General features: G+C 36.7%; 1 protein-coding gene across 1 annotated transcript in view; it reads left to right on the top strand.

Annotated features, from left to right (window-relative positions):
• The first annotated feature begins 12,529 nt into the window (after positions 1 to 12,529).
• LOC138314743 (excitatory amino acid transporter 1-like) overlaps positions 12,530 to 24,967 on the top strand; it is a 49,337-nt gene continuing 36,899 nt past the window's right edge. The window contains exon 1 of the mRNA XM_069255236.1: positions 12,530 to 13,703. Within this exon, the coding sequence (XP_069111337.1) occupies positions 13,192 to 13,703 (512 nt within the window). The 5' untranslated portion in view covers positions 12,530 to 13,191. The remainder of the gene's footprint in view (positions 13,704 to 24,967) is intronic.

Raw genomic sequence — 24,967 nt, 5'->3', positions numbered from 1 at the left:
ATTATTTGCATGCATGCAACCTTTATAAGAACCAAATGATCGACGTTTGTTATTCTTCCTTTAATATCCCATCTCTGGTGCGTGGGTTCGAGGCCTTACACACTGTCCTGGTGATCGATTTTTGTTTGTTTGATTAATTAACGTCCTATTAACAGCTATGGTCATGTAAGGACGGCCTCCCATGTATGCAGTGTGTTGCGTGTATGTTGTGCGAGGTGCGTGTTTTGGGAGACTGCGGTAAATTCATGTTATGTCTTCTTGCATGATCGTAAAAGGCGACTAAATTTAGGATCTTATCTTTTCTTTCTCCCTAAATTACTTTGTTCTTCCTAGAGTCTCCCTTGACACCACCTCACTTTTGGCCTATGGTTGAGCGCTCGCCCCTGTGAGGAAGGCTCCGGGTTCTGTCCCCTGGCCGAGACACACCAAAGTCTATAAAAGTGGTAGTTTCTGCTCCTGCTTAGCGCTCAGCATAACGGGAGTTGGACGACTGGTTTGCCCGTTGTCAGTATAATGTGACCGGGTGGGGTGTGTTGCCTGGTGTCTTCGGCGGCATGCTTCAGTGATATAGCACTATAAAAAGGGCAACAGTTCCACTATACAAGAAGACACAACACGAATATACCGCAGTCTCCCAAAACACGCACCTCGCACAACATACACGCAACACACCGCATACATGGGAGGCCGTCCTTACATGACCATGGCTGTTATTAGGACGTTAATTAATCAAACAAACAAACAAATCTTGTATAGTGGAACTGTTGCCCTTTTTATAGTGCTATATCACTGAAGCATGCCGCCGAAGACACCAAGCAGCACACCCCACCCGGTCGCATTATACTGACAACTTTCGAACCAGTCGTCCCACTCCCCGTTTGCTGAGCGCTAAGCAGGAGCAGAAACTACCACTTTTATAGACTTTGGTGTGTCTCGGCCAGGGGACAGAACCCAGAGCCTTCCTCACAGGGGCGAACGCTCAACGCAAGGCCAAAAGTGAAGCGGTGCCAAGGAAGGCATTAGGAAAGATAAAGTCAGTTAGGAAGAAAAGAAAAGATAAGATCCTAATTTAATCGCCTTTTACGATCATGCAATAGGGGCAGCAGGTACAATTCTAACGCCCTACCGTTTTCACATTGTTCTCTGACCCTTGCTTCACACAAATCTGGAAATCCTTTTATTGTATTTTTTTGATAAATTAAGTACATCTTAATGTAATATTAGAACTAATTCCTGTTATTTTTCTAATTGATCTGTTTGATAATGCCCAATTTTATATCTTAATTACTTTAAAAACTATGTATCCTTGTTTCACCAGTACGAAAAGACATTGATAAAAATAAATTACAGAAATATTAGTGCAGCGAACAAGATTAAACTCACTTTTGAATGATATAGTTTATATACCGGTATATTGTTATACATCTTTTCATAAAAACACATTTGTCAAATGTATCTTATGTATGTGATTCGACCAAAAATTATTCAAAAGATAATAAAAATGTTTATCATGTATGAAATAAAGCAAAATTCTGTAAGTTCCAAAGGGAAAACAAGGGGAAAATATTCAATTTTACATTGCCATGAAGCAAATGATTATAAAAAAATATGCGATATGCCTTAAAAGAAAGTGGTAACTAATCTGCACTCCACGTGACTGTACTTTACGTATTTCTCGGTCATCCTCTTGTCGAGGAGGACTGTGTAGGTGTTGTTCAGTGACAAGTGAAGGGTTTTAGCATGCTCTGCATATAACGCCATCTCCACCAAGCTTAGCAGGATCATTTGGCACGTACGTGCTGACGTGCTGTCATTACAAATGCTTTTTCGTGATTTAAATTCCAACGATTTTATCCAATCGTATACTACCTATTTCTTACCACCTACACCAAATCTGTCGAGAATGGAGCTCGTAAATTCCTCTTACTGTGCATTCTACATCCTGGTTGTATCGCTATATCTGTTGGCAGTTTGGCATTTAAAAAGATGCAAGAAAACAGCCTGTGTAATGTTAAAGGGCATACGATGATTCAGACTAAGACGCTAGTGACAATGTTATTTCCAGGTGCAATACTTAAATTACAACACCATGTCGCTGATCATGACAGTCTTTCCTTGGCGTGGCCTTTCTTATCTTTGCTCTGATATGTTTTCTCCTGTCATTACAAATGAAAGCCTCGCGAGCAGGACGAAATGATATTAGGGTACAGTCATGTTGTTTTCTCCATTATTTTAGAAGATTTAAATTATTGTTTACACTCAGAACACTACAGATACTAATGAATCAATATCAAATTAAACTAATGCTAAACCATGTCCTATCATTAGATCGCTGCATGAAAACTTAGTGGTGCGTTTAAAACGTAACAATAGATTCTAACGGGACGAACAGTGAATGGGGCAGATCGATACAAACAAAGCCATGTATTAAATTGTTCTTCTGTCATTATTGAGTTGCATATTTACGTTTAATTAAGTTTCGCTTTTATTACAGAGCATGAAACAGAGCCTCGACCTATGTTTACACTTACATTGACACGTTTATGCACGAGATACCTCTTTTTTTAACAAGGTTGACGAGTGAGCTGTTGCTCAATAACCTCCGGAAACATATCCGGACGATCACATTTACCACGGGTCACACAGACAAATCAAGTCGGAGTGCTCTGCAACCTCCAAACACACACACGTCACAAGGACTTCAGGAAATCAAATTATTTCACAAAACCTCATCATCGTTAAAATGGTGAAGGCAGCTAAAAGGCTGATGTTTTGGTGATCTTCAGTCATCACCACAATAAGGTCACATATCGATACAGGCACGGCGGCAAGGTCACATATCGATACAGGCACGTTGGTAAGGTCACATATCGATACAGGCACTGCCAAAAGGTCACATATCCATACAGGCACGGCCACAAGGTCACATATCGATATATTTCCATTCTACTTTCAGTTTCCCGTTTGATCTATGTTAAACCAGATGGGCAATATCTGGCTATGAACTCCAATCTGGTCAAGCGTATGAATATCTAACGTTTCCGCCGCGTCACTGACAATGTATTCAATGTATACTTACGCCTATACATAACGGTCAAATAATTTCAAAAGTGGTTTTAAAGTTGTGTAGTCTATGAAATCTAATAGTATTATCGTGTTGACAAAATCACTTGTATTAAAAAAACGTAATCGCATAATTTTCATTTGTTCGCTTGTTTCAAACCGTTTTGTGTTGAACTATATTCAGAAGTTGATGCTATTGCTGTTCAGTCTATTGAACTTGGTGACGTCAACACTAGCGCAAGCGGGAAATTTAAAGGATATACGTGTGTAGTTTTGAATTTGAATGATCGTAATGGAAATATAAGTAATAAACTGTTACCAGATTGGACATACAGTTGATATGAAGCCCATCCGTCCGAAAGATAAATATTCATGGCGCCCTAACGGGCGCCATTCTATTTATCTTCCTTCCGGATGGGCTTCATATCAACTGTATGTCTAATCTGGTAACAGTTTATTGCTTAAATAGGCATTGCCAGAAGGTCACATATCCATACAGACACGACCAAAAGGTCACACATGGATACAGGTACGGCCAAAAGGTCACATAGATACCAACACGGCCACAATGTCACATACAAATGTATCGATACAAGCATGGCCACATACCGATATATGTACGACCACAAGGTCACATATCGATATATGTACGACCACAAGGTCATATTACGATACAGGCACATATCGATACAGACACAGCCACAAGATCACATATCGATACAGACACGGCCACAAGGTCACATATCGATATATGTACGACCAAAACGTCATATTTCGATACACGCACGGTCACAAGATCACATATCGTTATAGGTAAGACCACAAGGTTACAGATGGATTCTGGGTGGGATTTTCTGGTCACTGTCAACACAAGGTCATATAGTGTCAAGCTCGGGGTATTTAATGACCTTTACCACAGGGTTAACACGTTCGTTCTTACACGTTCGTTCTGAATTTGATATCTACCTTCTGTACAAAGTTACGAAGAAGTCAAAGGTCTTCCTTACTCAGCTCTACTCTTCAGGGACACATGGGTAACAGAAGAGCTACAAGTAAACGCGTTTTTTTCGAATATTTCGAGGACTGTGGTTTCTATTCATACTACCCAGATTTCATTCTCAAACAGTATGGTATGCACTGTTCCCTTTCACACTTTGGTTTTGTGTCACCAATTACCCCAGCCGTCATATCTTGTAAGTGGGTCTACAGGTCTGCGGAAACAAATCTTCACCTTGTCATATCTTATTTCGATTCCGCTACTCATTACATACATAATTGATGGCGAACGTTCTGATTGGTTGTGTCTCGAGACGGATGTGACGTCGTGTTTAATACCATCGGCCTGGGTCTGGGGACTCTCGCATGGCTCACGATAATTGTATATTTCTGCAAGTCTATTGGCATGACATCGCTCAAGCACTAATTTCGTACTTTACCTATACAAAACACCAATCTACTCTCCTAAATAAGCTATTTCGGTTGAAGGCATCATCGTTTGATCGGAGAGGTGGCGCCACCGTCGTAAGAGACACAGCTGATAGCGAGGCTGTCCTTGGATACATATGTGTAGGGTGTAATTAAAACGAGATATCATGGTGGTTAAGCTAGACGCAGATTTACTAGATGGTAAATCAGGTGATTAGTTTTTTACTGGGGTTAATTACATTTGTAACCTTTGTATGACGTGTCAGACAACCGCTGAATGATCCTTGTCCACTTCATTCACGCCACAATCAACTGGTCAGCGCGTTGCCATTTTTTGTCTGAATATACGAGAATAAATGTCCATACGATATATACATGATGCAGTAAGTCAGCTTAACGGTACGTTATGCTGTAAACGCACAATGTACTTGATTTTACACAATAGAAGTTCGACGCATAATTGATTCAGAGAAAATTAGCACAACTTGCGGTCTTTTAATGATAGGAATGCTAATAACCTACATAATGTGCAATTACCTGGTAACACAACCATATTTACTTTATCACCTTCTGACTTAAAATGTACATCTTGTATTTGAGTATCATCAGATAGTATTATTTACAAAATAATGTATTAATTAGTATTGCCTAATACGTTACGTTTGAATGACTGAACCTGTGTTATTGCTCGGGACATAATAAATACGATTTATCAGAGACATTTCTTGCCTACAGTAATTTTTGCTCTGCAGATACGGCGTTAGATTTGTGCCTACTGGCCCTATTGCATGATCGTGAAAGGCGACTAAATTTAGGATCTTATCTTTTCTCTTCTTCTTGACTTACTTCCAAACGTATCCCTTGATACATCTCAAGTTTGACCTTCCGTTGAGCGCTCGTCCCTGTAAGGTAGGCTCTAGGTTCTGTCCCCCGGTCGAAACACACCAAAGTCTATAAAATGATAGTTACTGCTTTTGCTTAAGCGTTCATCATTTAGGAAGTAAGACAACAGGTTCGCTCGTTATCAGTATAATGTGACCGGGTGGAGTGTGTTGTTTAGTGTCTTCGGCGGCATACTACAGTGATATGGCACCATAAAAAGGGCAACAGTTCCACTCTACAAGAAGACACAACACGAATGTATGAAGTCTCCCAAAATACGCACCGCACACTTCATACACGCAAGGGATGCCATCTTACATGACTCAGGCTGTTAATAGGACGTTTATTTAATCAACCAACAAGATAGATGCATTTCTGTCCGAGCTGTAGGGATAAAAACTTTGTTGCAAGCTTCAATAACAAGTATATTAGATGAGGTTCTCAAACGATGGTTCAAGGGGACTTACCATAGGGTCCTCCATCTCGCCTTTATAGGGAGTAGGTGCTGTCATAGACTTTAGTAACTTGTCCATGTAGTATAGGTTGTTTGATGTTTAAACGTGAAAACAATGTTCGATTTCCAAGAGTAATCTCGCTAAAATTAAAAATGATGCGTAATACAATTAAAATTACATGTGCCGTAACTGGGTGAAAATTTTGACATCCTATTAGTGTACACCCATGTATTTAAACCGTCAGTTTTTGGTGAATTTAGCTGTGGAAGTCATTCAAAGGTACGGGATAACATGTAGGATGTTATATAATCATTTGCAACAACACAGAATTTATACAGTGTAATAGTTCTTGTTTTTATGTTTTTTATGTTCTATTGGAACCATATCTGAAAAATTCACTTTATAATTACTAATATCATTGTAAAAATATGAAATTAAATGGTACAACTTGGCTCTTTAGTTTGTCAGTTTGTAGCTTTTATACTGAATTTTAGACGTAGATATCAGTACTGCCAAAATTCATTTTCAGCTCTTATCTGTACTTATAGAATTAAAACACGTGCATTGTAAGTATTGTGATTGAGTATGAAAATTTCGGCATATGTAACTTGAATTCACGTTTTCATCTTAATATTAAGTAACAAAACTTCCGAAAGGACCCGTATGATGGTGAAGGCAGGTCGAAACAAATCGCCTTACAATCTGTTTAAGAAGGCCGTCCCGTTTTCCCGACTTGTTGAACACACGGGGGAGTGATAGAGAAGAAGGCACAGTAAATTGCAGAGCCTGATGTTTGTAGTTACGTTCCCCGTGAGGGAAGAAAAGAACGTGCATGCGGGTGTACAGCCTGTTGGCTAATGATTTTAAAGCATAACAAGAGGAAATCCTACGATAGTGATATTTAATGATACATATAGTAGATTCTAAATCTGATATTTTACACTTGGCACCACTTTTAAATGGTTTGAAAATAAGATCATTTTGCACTTGCAATGCTTATGATAAGTATCTATACAGTTTGTCAACCACGTCTGGTGGTGTTCGATATGTATGCAATTCTTTATGCATCCTTTTTATCATGAGTTTCCAAGCGCTATATTTTTCCTTCTTCCATTCGATGAAAGAATTAGGACAACAAATTGTTTCACCTATTAAAACTCCTTACAGTAAGCACATATCTATATCGCAGAACTGTATATGTCTACATATATGATTTTAGGTAAATATACCGTGAAGTAGAATGGATTTTGGCCATATTCTGTTTTGTAATATGTGTGTTTCTTTGTTTTAACATCCTATTAGCATACAGCTTCATTAAAAGACGTGTCAGGTTTAAGTGGTTGAGGAAAACATGAGTATTCTGAGAAAAAACATCGATCAGCGGTTCGTGGCAACTGCGTCTCACGGGATTCGAACACGCAACCCAAAGATGGAGGACTTGTGGTAATGCGTCGGGACATCCTAACCATTTGGCCACCGCGACTGTCAATCATCCTTCCCTGCACACCTCTCTTGTGTCTAGTGCAGCTTTAAAAGTGACAAAAATCAAACAAATTACTCCAACAAAGCAATTTATTTGTTTTCGGTACAGTTCACATCCTGGTGACCGAATCGAAGGCGCCGACTGTTAACTGGCGGTGACGCTCTGATTGGTGTCCTGTTGTGTTCGTGTCATGTTTTCACTCCAGGTTTCAGTACTTGTCCGTGACATGTTTGGATTGGGGAAAAGTTTCAATTCCGTTTCCAATCCCTATAGTCAATAATTGAGCCTTCACAGATCTCTGTCTGAGCGATCATACAGGCTTTTCCTTTACCGCCATTATCGTCGAATATTCGGCACTCTTTACGAGACTCAAAACGGTATAATCTCGTCAGATAAATTGATTTGGAGAAGGAGAAACAGCATCAGAACATTTTAGCCAAATTGAATTTTCAGCAGTTGTTACAGTACACAAACTATGTGACAAGTGTGAACAACAGGCGAACGGCAACTTTTTAAGTCGTTCGACAAGGATATATTTTTGTCTATACCTTCTTTTCATCGTCTCTTTGGTATTGTTTTAATGTTAAAGTATTGTTGAATGTTCCTCATAAAATTGTGATCATTTATTAAGTTGCGATTTGTATTATGATGTTTAAACAAGATGTTTTGGGTAACATAATTCAAAGCTTTATATAAAACAGACCATTTACAGGACGCGTCTGAGGTTATTTTTTATTCAAGATGTTTGGTGATTTGTAATAAGTACATAATAACTTCCCTTCATAAAAGTGAATTCTGCATACCGCCATCTACCAAAATACCAAATCACATGTACACTCACTACACACAGTATGCCGAATACTGTAGAGATCGTCTTTCAATATCCATTACTGTTGATTTTCAGCAATATGACACCGTACAAACCATATGATCAATTATAATATTTCAAGGTTCAGACTTGCTTTAAAACCTTTGATTTCTGTTGTCTTTGATCCATCCGGCAGCAGACTCTACATTGCATTGAATACAAGGTAGAGGACTTGACTGTTCATAGTATATAGGCCGGGGTTGTGTAAGCAACGCTAATTGTCAAAGGACAACGAAATCGATCCGCGTGACTGATATTGGGATGAAAGGAAGTATTGGAGATTGAATACCAGGTAGTTATTTCTCTTCTTAGTATGTTACGGTATCATTTTCAAAAGAACATACTTTTACATGAGAAGCCGGAAGTAGAGATCTAATCAAGCTGGTTCGTACACATGATCATAGGGAAGTTTTGGGAATTTTAACAAAGCAAATATTTCTTATTTGATGTTTATATCCGGAATAGGAATCACATGGATTCAATGATATTTACTATATTATTTCAGACTGTTTCGAGTCTTTTGGTCTTACAATTAACGAGCCTAAGGTTGGTACAATATAACACTAGATCTTAATATCCTACATTCAGGTTTTCAGAGCCGCCGGGTGAAACTGCGACTTTATTTAATAAAAATAAAAGAGACTAAATACCTTGCGGGTTGGGGAGGGCGTTATGCTCATGTGGTATCCTTGTAAGAGAAGAACATCAATAAATTATAGTTCTATTTCACTGAAGTATCCTGCTAAGACATCGAACAGTACACCCCACTCCGGCACATTATACTGACACAAAAGAGAGGTCCGGAACCTCTACACACGGTCCTAAGTAAGGGAGGCGTTGCGGAGACGGAACTCGTCACAAAAGGGAAAAACGACCAACGTTTAGTCCAATGAATGGTAACTTTAACCTTTGAACTTTACCCTTTGCAATGTTTTAATCACGCCTGTTTGTGTACCAATTAGTTTCAAGGCGCTACATGTGGTTAGAAATCTGGCCCTGCAGGTAGGGCGTTAGAATTGTACCTGCTGCCCCTATTGCATGATCGTAAAATGCGACTAAATTTAGGATCTTATCTTTTCTCTTCTTCCTAACTGACTTTATCTTTCCTAATGCCTCCCTTGGCACCGCCTCACTTTTGGCCTTGAGTTGAGCGTTCGCCCCTGTGAGGAAGGCTCTGGGTTCTGTCCCCTGGCCGAGACACACCAAAGTCTATAAAAGTGGTAGTTTCTGCTCCTGCTTAGCGTTCAGCATACAGGGAGTGGGACGACTGGTTCGCCCGTTGTCAGTATAATGTGACCGGGTGGGGTGTGTTGCTTGGTGTCTTCGGCGGCATGCTTCAGTGATATAGCACTATAAAAAGGGCAATAGTTCCACTATACAAGAAGACACAACACGAACATACCGCAGTCTCCCAGTACACTCACCTCGCACAACATACACGCAACACACCGCATACATGGGAGGCCGTCCTTACATGACCATAGCTGTTGGTGGGACGTTAATAAATCAAACAAAAAAATGGTTAGAAATCACAACCTCTTGACGACTTCGATAAATCAACTTACTGATGAAATCGTTCATATTGTCGTAAGGTCATACGTTCATCTTCAATTAAGCTTAGACAAGAACCATTAAACCCATGCAATCAATTTCGAATCCGTATAACTTAAGCAATAACATTTGGTAAAGTATAATTGCATGATGGTGCAAAATAAAATTTGTTTCTCTATTAGTCAAATAATGCGCAACTAAGACTGTTCCACATAGCAATAGTTCATTTAACTGATATGTACCAAATTGTCCTCTGCTTTTTTTAATGTATCCTTTAAACTTAAGGACGACGGGTGACAATGATACCTTTCATCTTTTAACATTCATCAAACGAAAACGAAGTGTAGCGGAGTTATTTCCTTCCGTTATCATAAATAATTGTATCACTATATATGGTATGTGATTACGACCTCTACTCTTGTTTATAAATACAGCTTTAAAAGCATTCTTTGTATTCCAGAACGTGACCTTTACGGCTGAGCTTGCTTTGGAAATACAACCCATCAGCCATATTGATTACTCAATGCGAGTGAAACAAGACGAACACATATTTTCAATTGTAAAACTATTGTTACTAATATTATGAAAAAGAGACACATTTCTAATCGATATATTCATAACCCCAGCATGACATATCCCGTTAATTGATAATATACGAAAGGAAACAAGAAACCTTACATTAGAATACGGAGTAAATCAGAAACTAGCGGAACGAAACAACCAAACTAAATCAGTTTCTATAATAGTGTTGACCACGCTTGAGCAAGTTCTTTGAGTCTAGGAATAACAAACAGTACCCCCACCATTAAATAGATAGTGTTACACGTACTTGTGTGTACGGTTGGCTGTTCTTCACGATTGGTGTCACAATTTGATAAACAAGTTTCGTTTCCTTTATGGTAAGGGATACATACATGGTATATGAGATATTCACCAGACCAGCTCCGCAGGCGGTTCCGATAATATAATAAGGGTTAATTGGTATATGTAAATATCTATTACAACGACTTTAGTTGTCAAGATATGCAAAATATACAATTATATCAAAGCAATATATCCAATTTTGATAATTGTATATGGAATATGCTTTTTTTAACTCACGATGCGTGATTTGATTTTCCAAACATTCATATTTTCATAACGAACAATTTTTTGATGGACTTTACAGAAACAAATCTGACTTAATGTTGAGTTTTGAATTATCCCATTATGTTGTTAATAACAAATTTATTTATTACGTTGCATTTTAGATTTGTTGATATTTTTCTTCTGGATGTATACCATCATATTTTGTTTTCAAAATTCTCGTTTTAGTAATAACGTAGCGGGATATGAACCTATATTCATTATGAAGACCCACTTAAATTCAGACAAATATAATTAAAGGTCGTACAAAAAGACACGTAACCGGATGTTTACGGCAAGGGGACTAACAGTGAGAGGAAACCAGAGTGCCCGGAGAAAACTAACGGAACAAACGCACCCCACCCGTTGATATCATACTGGTATTTCTCAGCCAAGGGACAAATCCCAGAGTCTTCCTCTCACTTGAAGACTCACAAGGAAGATTTTGATCATTCTATACGTCTTCCGTCCGTCCTCCGTAAACATTTTTAGTTTGATTTTGGTTTGGTTTATTAGGTTTTACCTCCTATTGTCAGCCAGTGTCGCACCTCTCGCCAGTGTCATTTTATAAAAGACGCCACCCTATGTGTACAATTTCATATTAAGGCTTTCTTTGGGCCCTAACATTACAGTTTGTATCGTTGGAAAAACGAGATGATTGACAGGCAGCTATTTTGATTTTGACAACTGAAGATTGTTACCGCCTTTTTTAAAAAGTAATTTTCATGAGAAGGCTCCCAGTCTTTAATTTTGAAAGTTGAAATTTGTTGCTGTTATTTCTGTGTCAAATTTGTGTTTCCTTTTACCGCAGTCTCCCAAAACATTCACATACCTAACTCTTTACATACAGGATAGGCCGTTAGCTGAGGACTTTTTAAACTTCTTAATATCTTCCTTGACACAGCTATCTTATTGCAAGCTCACCCCTGTGCTCTGGGTTCTGTCCCTTGGCCATGACACACCATAGTCTGTAAAAGTGGTAGTTTCAGCAAAATGGGAGTGGGAATTTCGACCGTTGTCGGTATAATGTGACCAGATGGGGTGTGTTGTATCGATGTCTTACGCGGCACGCTTTAGTGAGATAACAAATACGAGTTTCCCGATCAAAAGGAGACACAGAATGAATATGTCATAGCCACCCAAAACAAGTGGACATTCACACAATGCAATACACTGCACACATGGGAAGCCGTCCTTAATTGACCCTGACCAAACCAAACCGTATGTTTAAAAGATACCATGTATTTGTGTTTTATCTCCTTGTAATAGTGTAAACTTGCACTTTGGTATAGTGCTAGCTCACTGAAACATGCCGTCAACAAACCGCACAGCACATTCCATCCGCATTGCACTGACAAAGGAGAAAATAAGTAATTCTATAAATAGTAAGAGCTATGCATGCGCAGAAACTTATACCACTTTTATAGACTTTGATGTGGCCCGGCACTGCAGGTAGCTTGTATAATAATTTAGAATGTCATCACGTTATCGACATTATTGACTGATAACAAGATTAGCAATTGCAAATAACAACAATTCTAAATATGCAGCATAGCAAAATATACTTTTATTCTTTCATATTCCACACTTTCAACTGATGTATCCGAAGAGCTTATGGTGTGAGTAGCGGGTATTCAGTTGTATAAGCGATGATATGTGTAGCTCGCATTACACTGCAGCCGTGCCCGCTCTCTGCTGAGCGGAGAAATCTATAGCAGCATTGGTCTCGAGACTGATGTCAGTCGAAGTATTGCTAGTCGGAGATATTACCTGCCATCCGCTGGTCGCCTCTCATTAGCGTGTGAAAAGGTTCGTTTCGTTATTGTTTCGTAATCCTTCTACGCCCGTTGAGAACACATGTCTCGGCTATAAAGCATTCCCTTGTAATTGGTGACATGTGCAAATCACGTGCTTTAATTGAGTTTTTATGAAACTTTATCGAAAGGACGGTTCCTACAGGTGGAGAGCGGATGTGTGGATTCGCGGAAGCACGGTTTATGTTGCCAAATACATTTTAATGATATTGTAATACCACGTGGTAAAATATAGATTACTAGCTGTTTTCTGGTGGTGCCATAGACCTACGGATATAACTGGGACACGGCAAGCTCTTAATTGTATTACGGATGTGTTTTCATAATTAATGATCAGTGAAAAGTAGTGCAACCCCGAATTTATCATTTTTCTAGTTTTTAAATGAATGCTTGCATTGCTTAATTATTTGGAATCTAATACTTTTGGTGTTTTTAAAGTGTTCTGTAATGCAGGATACATTGATATAAGCAAATCGAATATATTTTGGAAAAACGTTGTAATTTGGTACCAAATCTTCGGCCATAATGATGGAACCTAACCAAGATCAACAGAAAGTGAACACTCATATTGTGATCCCCGTCCCGGAGGAAGGAACGACCAGTCGAAGGAGTAAATGCAAGGAAACATGTATCCAGAACGTCAAAGAAAACCTTATTCTAATCCTATTGCTGGGATCAGTAGTATTAGGGGTTGCAATAGGATTCGCAGTCCGTACAGGAACAAAAATGACCAAAAGAGAAATAATGTACTTGTCTTTTCCTGGAGAAATGTTGATGAGAATGTTGAAAATGTTGATTCTACCTCTAATTGTGTCCAGTTTGATAGCAGGAATCGCCGGTCTCGACGCCAAAACCTGCGGCAAGATGGGTTTGAGAACAATGGCATACTTTGCTACAACGACGCTTTTGGCGGTCATTTTAGGAATAACTATGGCCGTTATAATTCAGCCAGGCCGAAATGCTGACCGGTCAAAAATTCAGAGATACGGAAAAACAGAAAAATTGAACACCGCTGATACGTTCCTTGATCTTATCAGGTAAGAACCTTTACATTAAGTTTCTATTTTTAACATGTTAAACAGGAAGTGAGTAGTATAGGTCAAGGTCGTATATAAGAACAAAAAACGAGCCCAGTTTCACGGACATTCCATAACTCATAACGAGCAAACTCGTTAACTGAAACTTTCCCATACAAACGCATTGCATTAAAGAAGTTATGGAAAACATCTAAATGTAAAATATTTTGTGATGCGTTAGTGCGAAATTTGTTAGAATTAAGGATTATCCCTAATGTAGCAATGTAAATAAGCTGGGCCCTTTTAGTATTAATGCCATATGCCCGATACAGTTTACGCCGTAGAATTATTTCTGATATAGTAGATTAAGTAAAACACGCCGTCTTTGTATTTCGACAATGATTATACTATTGATGTTTTAATGCTTTTATTTACTTATCTTAGGGATCATAGCACCCTCTTATTATAAACACTCTTCATAATGCTACCCTTTAGATGTAATCACTGCTAACAACTCTTACCAGTAATTACAAGTATTTGCTTCAATGTATCGAATATCATTAAAATTAAGTATTTGTCGTTGCTTAACTTTATCATGAACCATATCAACTAAAACGTATAGGCACAGATGGAAGAACGGTCTGATTCAAAGTGAAAGGCGAATATTTTTGCTCACACAACTCAGTAAAGCAAGGATGACCAGATGGTTACTCTTCTAAAAAGATAAGACGAAATAGGTTTGGTTATATTTAGTACATAGAAAAATATTTCTATCACCTTGAAAGAAATGACGTTTTTATGATCTACTTTTAATTAAGACGATACTGAAAGATTGCGTGTTAAGTGCCCTCCTGGTCATACCTATGTATCAGTGATGTATCAGACATGTAACTGTCTTTTTACGTTCTAATCAATTTCCCTTTATACCAGTTTATTACGACATAAAAATCACAATTTAATTATACGGCATTTCTCACAGTTACTTTATATTTCTCTTTGAGCAGTACAGATGCTATAAATTATATAAATTTGTGCAGTATATATTCTATACGTTATATAAATTTGAGTAGTATACATATCATAAATTATATAAATTTGAGCAGTATAGATACTATGACTTTTATAAATTTGAACAGTATAGATGCTATAACTTATATAAATTTGTGCAGTATATATTCTATACGTTATATAAATTTGTGCAGTATAGATACTATAATTTTGAGCAGTATGCAATCTTATACGTTATGAATTTGAGCAGTGGCCTGTTGTCACCTTAGGTTTGCACTTGCAAGGAAATTCGAAAAACGGAGATAAACGGAATCATAACCAGGCTGAGTAATTCCATTTCCAAAAATGATGATTTGACGAAATGGTTGATTTTAGAAGTAAACGCGAACTCTCTTCTTTATGCTGTCGGGCCACCTTTTCACTCTTGGTGTTGGTTTCAAGAAAAATGGTTAATGCGTAGTATTTTCTTTATATACATAACTAGGATTTTAGTGAAGACTCAAAATAGCGATAAAAATCAAAGCAGCTAAAATATTTTAAGAACGACGGTGATCAGAAATAAATGCTATGTGACTTAATAAACTGAACAGTCAATATAGCTTAATATTTTTCTGAAATGAATTATCAAAAAAATATTAAACATCGAATCCATTATCCCATTATAGTTTGATCTATTGGTAGTGAATGTGCTTTTCAATAATTTACATATATTTTGTTCCCAATATCATTGTCTTGTCCTGGGAAGATGTTGTGTCTATTATACAAACCTTATCTCTCCCAAAATGGACAATGTGTTTACTTTGTTATCTCGGTATTCACTTAAGGACATGAGTGATAATAGGACGTCAAGCTTGACCACCCAATTGACTTCCGGTTTAGATGTACATGTTGTACCGTTAATGTCATTTCTGTAAATTTAAAACGGAATTATTCATATCTAATGCATTTGTACATGCATCGGTATGATAAGTATGATAAAGTTATACGGTGATTTTTGTTTTGTTTTGCTGATTATCAATACCAGTATTACAATCCGTAAGTAAACAATGGTATTTGTGTAAATCCGTTGACCTCCGCTGACACTAAGTCTAAAACTAGACCATTATCTTCAAATGAATGCCGCACCGGATGACAGTAAAATATAGTACCAGCGACATGATAATTAGAATTAATTATTTATTTTCTCCTCGTAAATTAGTTCCAAATTGATTAACAAGGTTTTGAATATTGTAGTAATAGGTTAGTATTTCTGTTGTATTTGTATTACCTAGTATACAGTAATTAAAGCTACATAATTCGACCGAAACGGCTTTTAATTTTTAAACAGTAAATAAGGAAATAGTTTTATAATTTCAGAGAGTCTCAAAAGTTATTAACTTACCGTCTATTTTGAACTTAATACCTCTTCCTAAACAAATTCTAAAAAATAAATTAATTGCGAATTCCCATAATGCGGGTAGTCATATGTTTTTCAACACCGTCCTAATTAACCGAACAATAGTTGACTGTCACTACGCCACGCGACAAAACAATGAAATGAACATTCACTGCTAAAACATACACTGGGTATCCTGCATAAGTCGTAGGCCATCGAAATAGATGTTGTGAAATTAAAACCATTATTAATAAACTTTTGGTTTTAGTTTCGGTACCGATGCGGACCACACATAACCACATCTCGGCTGAATACCAATATACACTTTCAACGCACTCTCAGACTAAATCGACATCTTAAAGGTTATGTTTTTCAAAACGATCACGTAAAATATCGCACCATTTGCTTTTTGAAATACAATTGGGTGAAATTGAATCACAGCGCCTCAGATCTTATTTCCTTTAGCATGTTCTCACCATCAAATTCATACACAAAATGAAGTTTTCTCTACAATTCTGTTATCCAGTGAACCAACTACCTTCTGTTGTTGGAAACAGTGACATTCGTAATTATAGATTTATATAGTCTAATGTCTAGACATTTTTATTATGACATCTTAATTCAGGTAAATGTAAAGATAACACACTATGGAACTTATAAATACAAATATATAAATACTCTTTGTTACAATGTTACAACAATCAGGGTGTAGTTACTGTAAATCACTTTTCTTTCATGTGCAATTTCACGATAAAGGTAAATTTGCAACTCTCTCTGCAACTATTTGGTCTTTGCATTTTACAGAGTTATCGCCCTTGCGAGTAGGTGTCCAGTTTGACTTCGAATAACGAATAAGCATAAATCATCGCAAAATATACATTTTCAATGGTAATTTTTCAATTTCGCGATAATGTTCACGATACAATAAGTCGTTTACGGTTGTCAGTGTTGGCTCTCTGTCGGCAGTGACTGGTTAGGTAACGTACCGGTATTAGAAATGTGCATGTGGCAGATCACCTGTTTCGAACATATGGTATGTACAACCTTGTGAACGATGTATATTTTTGGCGTTAAGAAACTTTTTATAATATTGCCATACGTTTATATTTACACTTGCTAGGCTTGTTCACTATACGCAAGTACTAGCCCATTTTGTTTACCATAACTGCATGGTAACAATGAACTTTGAACTTGCGTATGAAAATGTTCTATGCAACGTAAAGGGGCTACTTTTTTTTAAAAGGAAACGCATGGCTTTGTTTACATTTTGACGCAGCATTATGTATATATTGTTGTTTTTGATAGAAATTTGGGAAAATGTAAACAATACAATTATGTTTTATATTTATATATGATACGACATTTTTTAAATTAACAATTGTATAAAGAAACGGGGGAAAATATCCTGACCGGGCAGTGCTTTCATTTTTGTTAAAAATGATGGATGTCAAATGTAAACATTACCTCTGTGTCTGTGTTCGTCCTACGATAAAATCTTTGGGGTGGACGGACGTGAGACCCTCTGACAGAGGTCAGTTATAAACATATCCTCTTGTCTCTGTTCTTTGATAATTTAATCGTGTGTATTATAAGACATGCACCGCTAGTAATCCATGCGCCCCATAGAATACATTCTTAGAGGAATTGCTCCATACAAGCATGGTTAACATAAAAGCGAAATCCAATCCCTATTTGGTAAAGTTACATAAAGACATTACAATAGAAATTGTAAATATTGGTTGATAATCAAATGATTTTACAAACGTTTAACTGTTTATTCACATTAAATTGTCATCGTCACTATATAAACTAACCAAACCAAAGAAAAGTTTATCAGCCAATAAATGACTTTCAAAACATTACCATTATGACGTCACTAAGGTCGCCATGGCAAAGTCAACTGACCAGTGGCAAAATGACTGTTCCATGTTACTGACGTAATAATCGAGATTAAACTGTTTCTTGATTTAATCTCAACATCCAAACAGACACCTTTCATGGGTCAATAATCTAAAATAAGCATTAAATCTTCTTTATGGCATTTATGGTCAATATTGATGCCAGGGTTTTACAGACAATGATTTCATATTGCACTAGACAAGAACTACCATAAAAAAGATAGTTTAATGTTTAAAGAGAACTTGGATGAAACTGATTCTATTCCAAAAACATGCATCCAATATATAAATCATTTGCGGCTTAATATCAGAGTGAAGCTGACGCGCGAATTCCACAAATAGAAACAAGTTGTATTTGGGTAAGCGAGTAAAACAGACTAATATAACAACGATGACGTAGAGGACGGAACAAAAATGCGAGACACTGACTGCAATGAAGCGGGTGTATTAGTATCCATGTCATATACATCCATTTGTGATGCAATAAAGTGAACAACATAAAACAGATTTCCATTTGTACAAGTATTTGTATTAAATCTATTTCCACGTAAAACACACCAATATATCTTCTTCCTCATTGCAAAAACTCATCCGACGCATTCGGATTCTGCAACAAGTTAATACTAAATGCAATCAATGTTAAAACAACGTTTTTACTGGGGTAAATAACATAACGGTTATATAAAGCGTATTGATGAGTCTAAAGCCTGGCGGTATAAGCTTTGTGTATTCGGTAGGATAGTGTCTCTGCTATATCAATACGATGGCCCATTGGGACCATCAGCCAGCAGGGACACCAGACATTCTACCTCCATCCTATCAATAATACATAGATTCCTCAGGCATGACAAAAACATCCCGCACTGTGATAAACAAAACTGTTCAACTTTAAATGTGGACTGTCAGTATAACGCTATATAGGGAAAGATGACTTGGTGACAAACGTACAATAATTTTTCAACAAAATGAAAAGTATTAATAAACAGAACTAACACAAACTGAACAAACTAAGATTTATCTTCGGGATTATTCAAGCACAAGTGTTAATATTGATTACACCTATGGGTGGATGCGTAGGTAAACTGGATATGTTTATCAAGGTCAAGTTAGTAAACACAATGTTTGGACTAATGTACAGTGTACTATGTATAGCAGGTATAACGTTGTATCATCATGATATTATCAGTAGATAGCACACAGATTACGAAACCATGACAAAAATCGACGTCCAAGTACTGGCTATGGGTCGATTTGTTTTCTCTGGGTCCTCTGGTTTTAAAGTTAAAAAATAGTTAATTTGAGAAACACTAAAAAATCTACATCGTCTGTAATGCTTTCCATTTACAACATAATGTTTTCATCATATTTCTGTCAGAGGTTTATGTAATTGTTATATTTATGTATGAGAATTACATTAAACAAAACAAAACAAAGCAAATTATTATGGAAGTATATTAATTAAAAATCTTCTAAAACATCGTATTGGTGTTTCAGCAAATATGTCTAGTACATGTGTAATAGTTTACCAAACAGTGGACTTAATTAAGACTAGCTTTCTCGCATCCCATCTATAAATACAATGGTAAGAGCATGGAATTGAAACTGAAAGAGTCCCCAATTTAGTGGTAGGAGAAGGAGATACCTTGGACTTTAAGTGTGTCTGTAAAGCCATATAAAACACAATATCTGTACGTTATATGGGGGAAAATCATTCCTTCAGTTTAGATAAATGCATCTTACATAGGTTTATACAGGACAATAAGAAAACGTTTTAAAAAATCTTTAATTTGAATAAGTCTTAGTTGGTCTCGGTAGACGGTACCACCAGAAGGAAGCCAGACTGATAAATCACATTTTAATAAGACCGTTATTTACATGATTTGTAAGAAAAAGACGAAAACATGGAAAGAGGTTTCCACCCTTGAAGTTTGTCCAGACCAATTTCAGTTTACGATTTCTTTGGCACCGCATGTCTTCTGCATGTAAGCCCATGTTTTATATCAATTAACTCTTCCGGAACCACCAGTGCATCAAATGCTCGTGTCAAAACATTCATTTTACATCCTCTTTACAAAAGATAAAAAAGATAATTTATTAAGTTTGGTTGGCCTTATTAACCGACATAGTGACATTCGAATGCACGTGCTCATGACGTTATGTTCGGTTGTGTTTTTGTAATTGTTAAAATCCGTATGTCTATGACGAAATGAAAAATCTAAGTGCTCGGTAATTCATTAGGCGTTGTATGTTACTTCTTGAATTTATCAATTAATATAATCAAATTTGAGAATGTTTTTAGATATCCGAAATAATTTGCGGTAATTTTGAAATCACACATTTAGCGTATTTATGTCAGGTTCTTCGGTAACGATCGTATATCCTATTTGTGTTATGTCAGCATCACTGCTGCGATATGACGGTATCACAGAACCAAGCCAAGTATTCAGTTTTTGATAACATCAATATAAGAACATGCCTCAATGAATTCAATATGCGATTTAGGCATTAGATGTTCTGGCCTCCCTCAAAATTGAAAGATAAGCAATGCTACTTCTATGTAACTCTTATCAGTGAAATTACAGGGACGCAGAAATAAGAGTTGCCTTGTGTATCAAAGTGGTATTACTATTTCGTTAGCGTCTATGATAATGTCAATAACAAAATACGAAATATACATATTGGTTTATAAAGCCATCCCTCAAGGTGCCAAAACCTGACATAACATGGCATGTGTATACTTAATATGTTGCAATCATGGAAACGAAACTGTATGTCTGTTTTGTATATCGAATTACAATTTTATTATAAATATTATATAAGCAGAGCTCTGTTCTAATTAAAAGGATCAAACACGTGACATATTTTAAGTGTATTCACTTACTTGGTCGACGATGACACCACCAACGACTAGTTCAATCACTTATATAGCAGTTAACAAATACAACACAAGGAACACCAGCCAGGAGGAAAAATAGTTTCACAAGTGTGACTTAGTGATGCAGATTTTTTTAGATATTCGTTTTTATTAATACAAGTCGGTTTCTGTTCATATACCACACTATCTAAGAAACGCATATCTACACTATCCTATAAAGATCTCTGTATTTTCGTTTTTGTTTCTTTGCCATTTTTTTCTCTCAAAATAACGTGATCAATGGTATGCCAGTCTCATTAGCATGCACGGATCGTGACTTGTGTAATGGGTAACACTATTTCCCTGGAGCGCTGGATTCATGGACACTGCTTTCCTAGGGCTTACTATAGTACAATAAGAACCATTTAAATCATTATGAATAACAAAAAAAATTGTGAATATCTTATAACAACATGACTTTTACAACAATTATAATGATGAGGCGTTGTTTATATAATGGTATAAAAACAGTTTTCAAGGATATTTAGTACAAGCTACATTTTTTTCATATGTAAGTATTTCATTTAGCTGTGTTTAGCTACATCGTTGTACTTACATACATGAACGTCTGCCCTTTTGAAAAAATCCAAAACTTGAAAATGTATACATGATAGGAATGCTGACAAATGTCTTCTTCACGATGTCATCCATTATTATCTGGGGTTCATTGCTGTTTCAGTCATACGTGTTTATAGAAATACACACGCTTGTGCACTACATACAGTAAGACGGCGCTGTTATACGTTATCGTCAAAATAAGTTCTTCAAGCTCACAAGGGACAATATTTTATAGCCAATTTATCATATTCTGTTTCATAAGTTGCCAGACTTTTTGCTTTTGCCTTGATTTAAATGCCCATTCATATAAAGTTCTGTCTCCCGGTCGAGACATACCAAAGTCTGTAAAAATGAAAGTTTCTGCTTGTTCTTTTACGAAGTGGGACGACTCGTTTGCCCAATGTCAGTATAATGTGTTCTGGAGGGGTGTGCTGCTCGGGATCATTGGCTACAGTGATGTCACACTATAAACATGGCGAGAGTTCCGCTATTATAAGGAGGGAGACAAAACGAATATGTCAGCAACCTCACAAAACATACAGAAATTTACAGGACAGGCCGTCTTTAAATGGTCTGTTTATATAACGTTGGACCCAATTATCCAACCAACCTAGGTATTGTCAGTGTTTTACTAATAATGCATCTATTTATAGAACGAACAGGTGGTTTCATAACCCACTAGATAAAAACTATTGAATAGGTTTCCATGCTGCGTATGTACTTCATATCGCACTGAAACTGATATTGACAAGAGACTTAACGAAAGTAGGACCATGTTATACATTGTTGTATTTATGAAACTATGCGTAGAAGATGGGTTCTTATAAGCATTGCTGGTGAAGAGTATTGATATATAAACTAGGATCAATATGAGTATCTGAGTCTCATTACTGGTGAAATCTGATTAAGTTCGGCTCAATAGGAGGATGGCATGCTATTCCCATCTACTGATGATCTTTAGAACGTCATCACAGGAACACTAGACAACGACCCGGAAACACGTGTGTAGCGCATGCGTTGTCAGCATTACTGCAATGATTACTTTGTACCTTGTACCATAGAGCACACACTAAAGTATACATTAAGTATATATATATTCTAATATGTTACTCTGGGTTCGAATATCCATCATGATCACAGATTTCCAAACATACATTTAGAGTAACACATTAAAATCATAATCATTCAAACAAAAACAAAATGAAATCGTCGCGATGTGCGCTCTTTTATGTGATTTCCTTTTTAGGTCAATGTACCCAAAGAAATTCTTGATCTGATATTATGAATACTTTCATTTGTTTTCTTTAATATTGTATCTTGGTCTTGGTCGCGTTTAAACGCTGAAAGTATACCGCGGATTGTGGCGCGTCCAGTTGAACGTCCTTGTTTTAGTGATGTTTAACAATCAAGAAGCAATAAATCCGCAATAGTTCTAAAACAGGGTGACAACTCCGGCTTTGGCTGATAACATTGCAGCCAACATAAACCCAATGACTTATTCATTATACATTAAGTTGACGGTTATTTACACGTGGAGTTAAAATGTGATGTCACCCTGACAGTAGTCTGCACGAAGGAGACTTGAAGTAGGCGGATTTGTGAAGGCAGTTATAACAGAATTCACAGTGAAACGTGCATTACCAGCTGCATGACTAACGTAAATGTGTTTACAAACTGTTGTACAGTTCTTGCTATCACTATTTTACATACAAAAACAGCCTGAAAATGACAAAAGCTGTTGATAGAACGTAATATAATATATCAAAGAACATATTACAGTGTAATCAAAATATTTTCTGGTGTTACTTATTAGTCTAGAATTTTGTTTTTTAAGATAAAGTATTTTGTTGTCGAAGCGGACGACGCCAACCATATGTTTTTTTTTATTATTCCGATCCATGTACCTCGTTAACTTTATAAACATCTTGTATTTATTTTATTGATTCTTAATTTCGATTTTGTCATTAGAATCGTATAGTTCCCCGTAAAATCTGTTGAAGGCTTGTATAAAGGAAGCTGTGGATTCCTTTCCCTCTGTTGACAAGTGATTTTAAAACTGTTCCATAGACACAAAGGGAACAGTCGATAACGGGTGACCACGTGCTTATGGCACATGTCATTGTTGTCAGTGATGTACCGGACATAGCAATATCTCAACGTCTCCGGTGGTCATCGATTGGATGACCAGCCTGGACAAAGGGTGATTTCATTTATCGTAATGAAATTTCCTCGTAGTAGATTTATTTTAGTTATTTGTCTTCCTCCATATGATCTTATCTTCCATGATTATACCTTATTCTGATAAAAGAATGACATTTTAATGTCAATCAAACATATTTATCGTCTTTATTTCTCTCTCTCTCTCTCTCTCTTATTATATACCTTATTCTAAACTTTTTTCTAATTTTGTAGTTCTTGGGGTGCTTCTAAACACAACCTTAGCTAATCGTGTAATTGTCGTCAACAGAATTCTACATTAAGTTTTCTCACAAAGTTTTAAACATATATTTTATTATATGTTATTAGTATTGATCATATACTAGCAATAAAGGACAGTGACGCGTGATGTTATTGAAGAGCAATCCAGTCTGTTCCTTCTATCTTATACCGCATCCTGTCAAACTCACATCCGAAAACAAATCTTAATATCGCTTCAGGGCGAGGCTTCGTGAGATCGTCACAAGTGGAGTCAATACTGTCTGAGCTCGGATGACACGATTTAGTCCAGGAAGACTCAGCATTACCTACCCCTCGTGCGGATTGTTGTCGAGCAAGGAATATATAACATTGATTACAAGGATCCGTAGACGGATCCCTACTCCCGGACGTATGTCATGGATGCTCGGACTGATTGTTTTGTCCGTAGGAAATGGGATAGATATTAATGAAAAAGTCATTCAAGGGAATATAACTGTGATATCCTTATCGATTGTAGAGGTGAACGTGTCCGTCCAAACACTGGCCACTGGTCCACACCAAAGAGGACAATTGATTTGGTGACAGAGGATACACAATACACAACAATTACTAGCACGAACTAGTTTTCTATCTACCATAATAGGCATGGGCTAGACTATATAATGTCACCCGCTATCAAGAATAAGGTCGGTAGGACAAAAGCCGCCAAATAATTTAGCACCATATACAAGGTCGTCAATGAATTTTTTTTGATGATACGTGAACGCAAACAAAATAATACAATGTAAATGAAAATGAAAAGAAATATCGATAAAGCTATATATTTTTTAAGTGAAAAATTAACACCAGTGCATATTGCGAATGGAATCAAGTTTAAGGACAAATGAAAATAAATATATATTCTCAACGAATAACATCATATTCATAAATAGATACATTTACAACCTTTTGATTTTTGTTTACAAAAAATCAACAATAGCGTGTCATAGGCTGACACATAACAATAAAGTATAAAATGTCAGTCAACCAAATACATAAGTCCAATGATAAAGTCAGATTAGAAAAATGCTTCTTCTTCAGCCTTATGGCAATGTTAAGCTCCTCACGTCTTGTC

Source organism: Argopecten irradians, chromosome 2 (assembly GCF_041381155.1).
Source record: "Argopecten irradians isolate NY chromosome 2, Ai_NY, whole genome shotgun sequence".
NCBI lineage: Eukaryota > Metazoa > Mollusca > Bivalvia > Pectinida > Pectinidae > Argopecten > Argopecten irradians.
The sequence above is the reverse complement of the archived record's forward strand: the minus strand, read 5'-3'. Positions and strand labels throughout refer to the sequence as shown.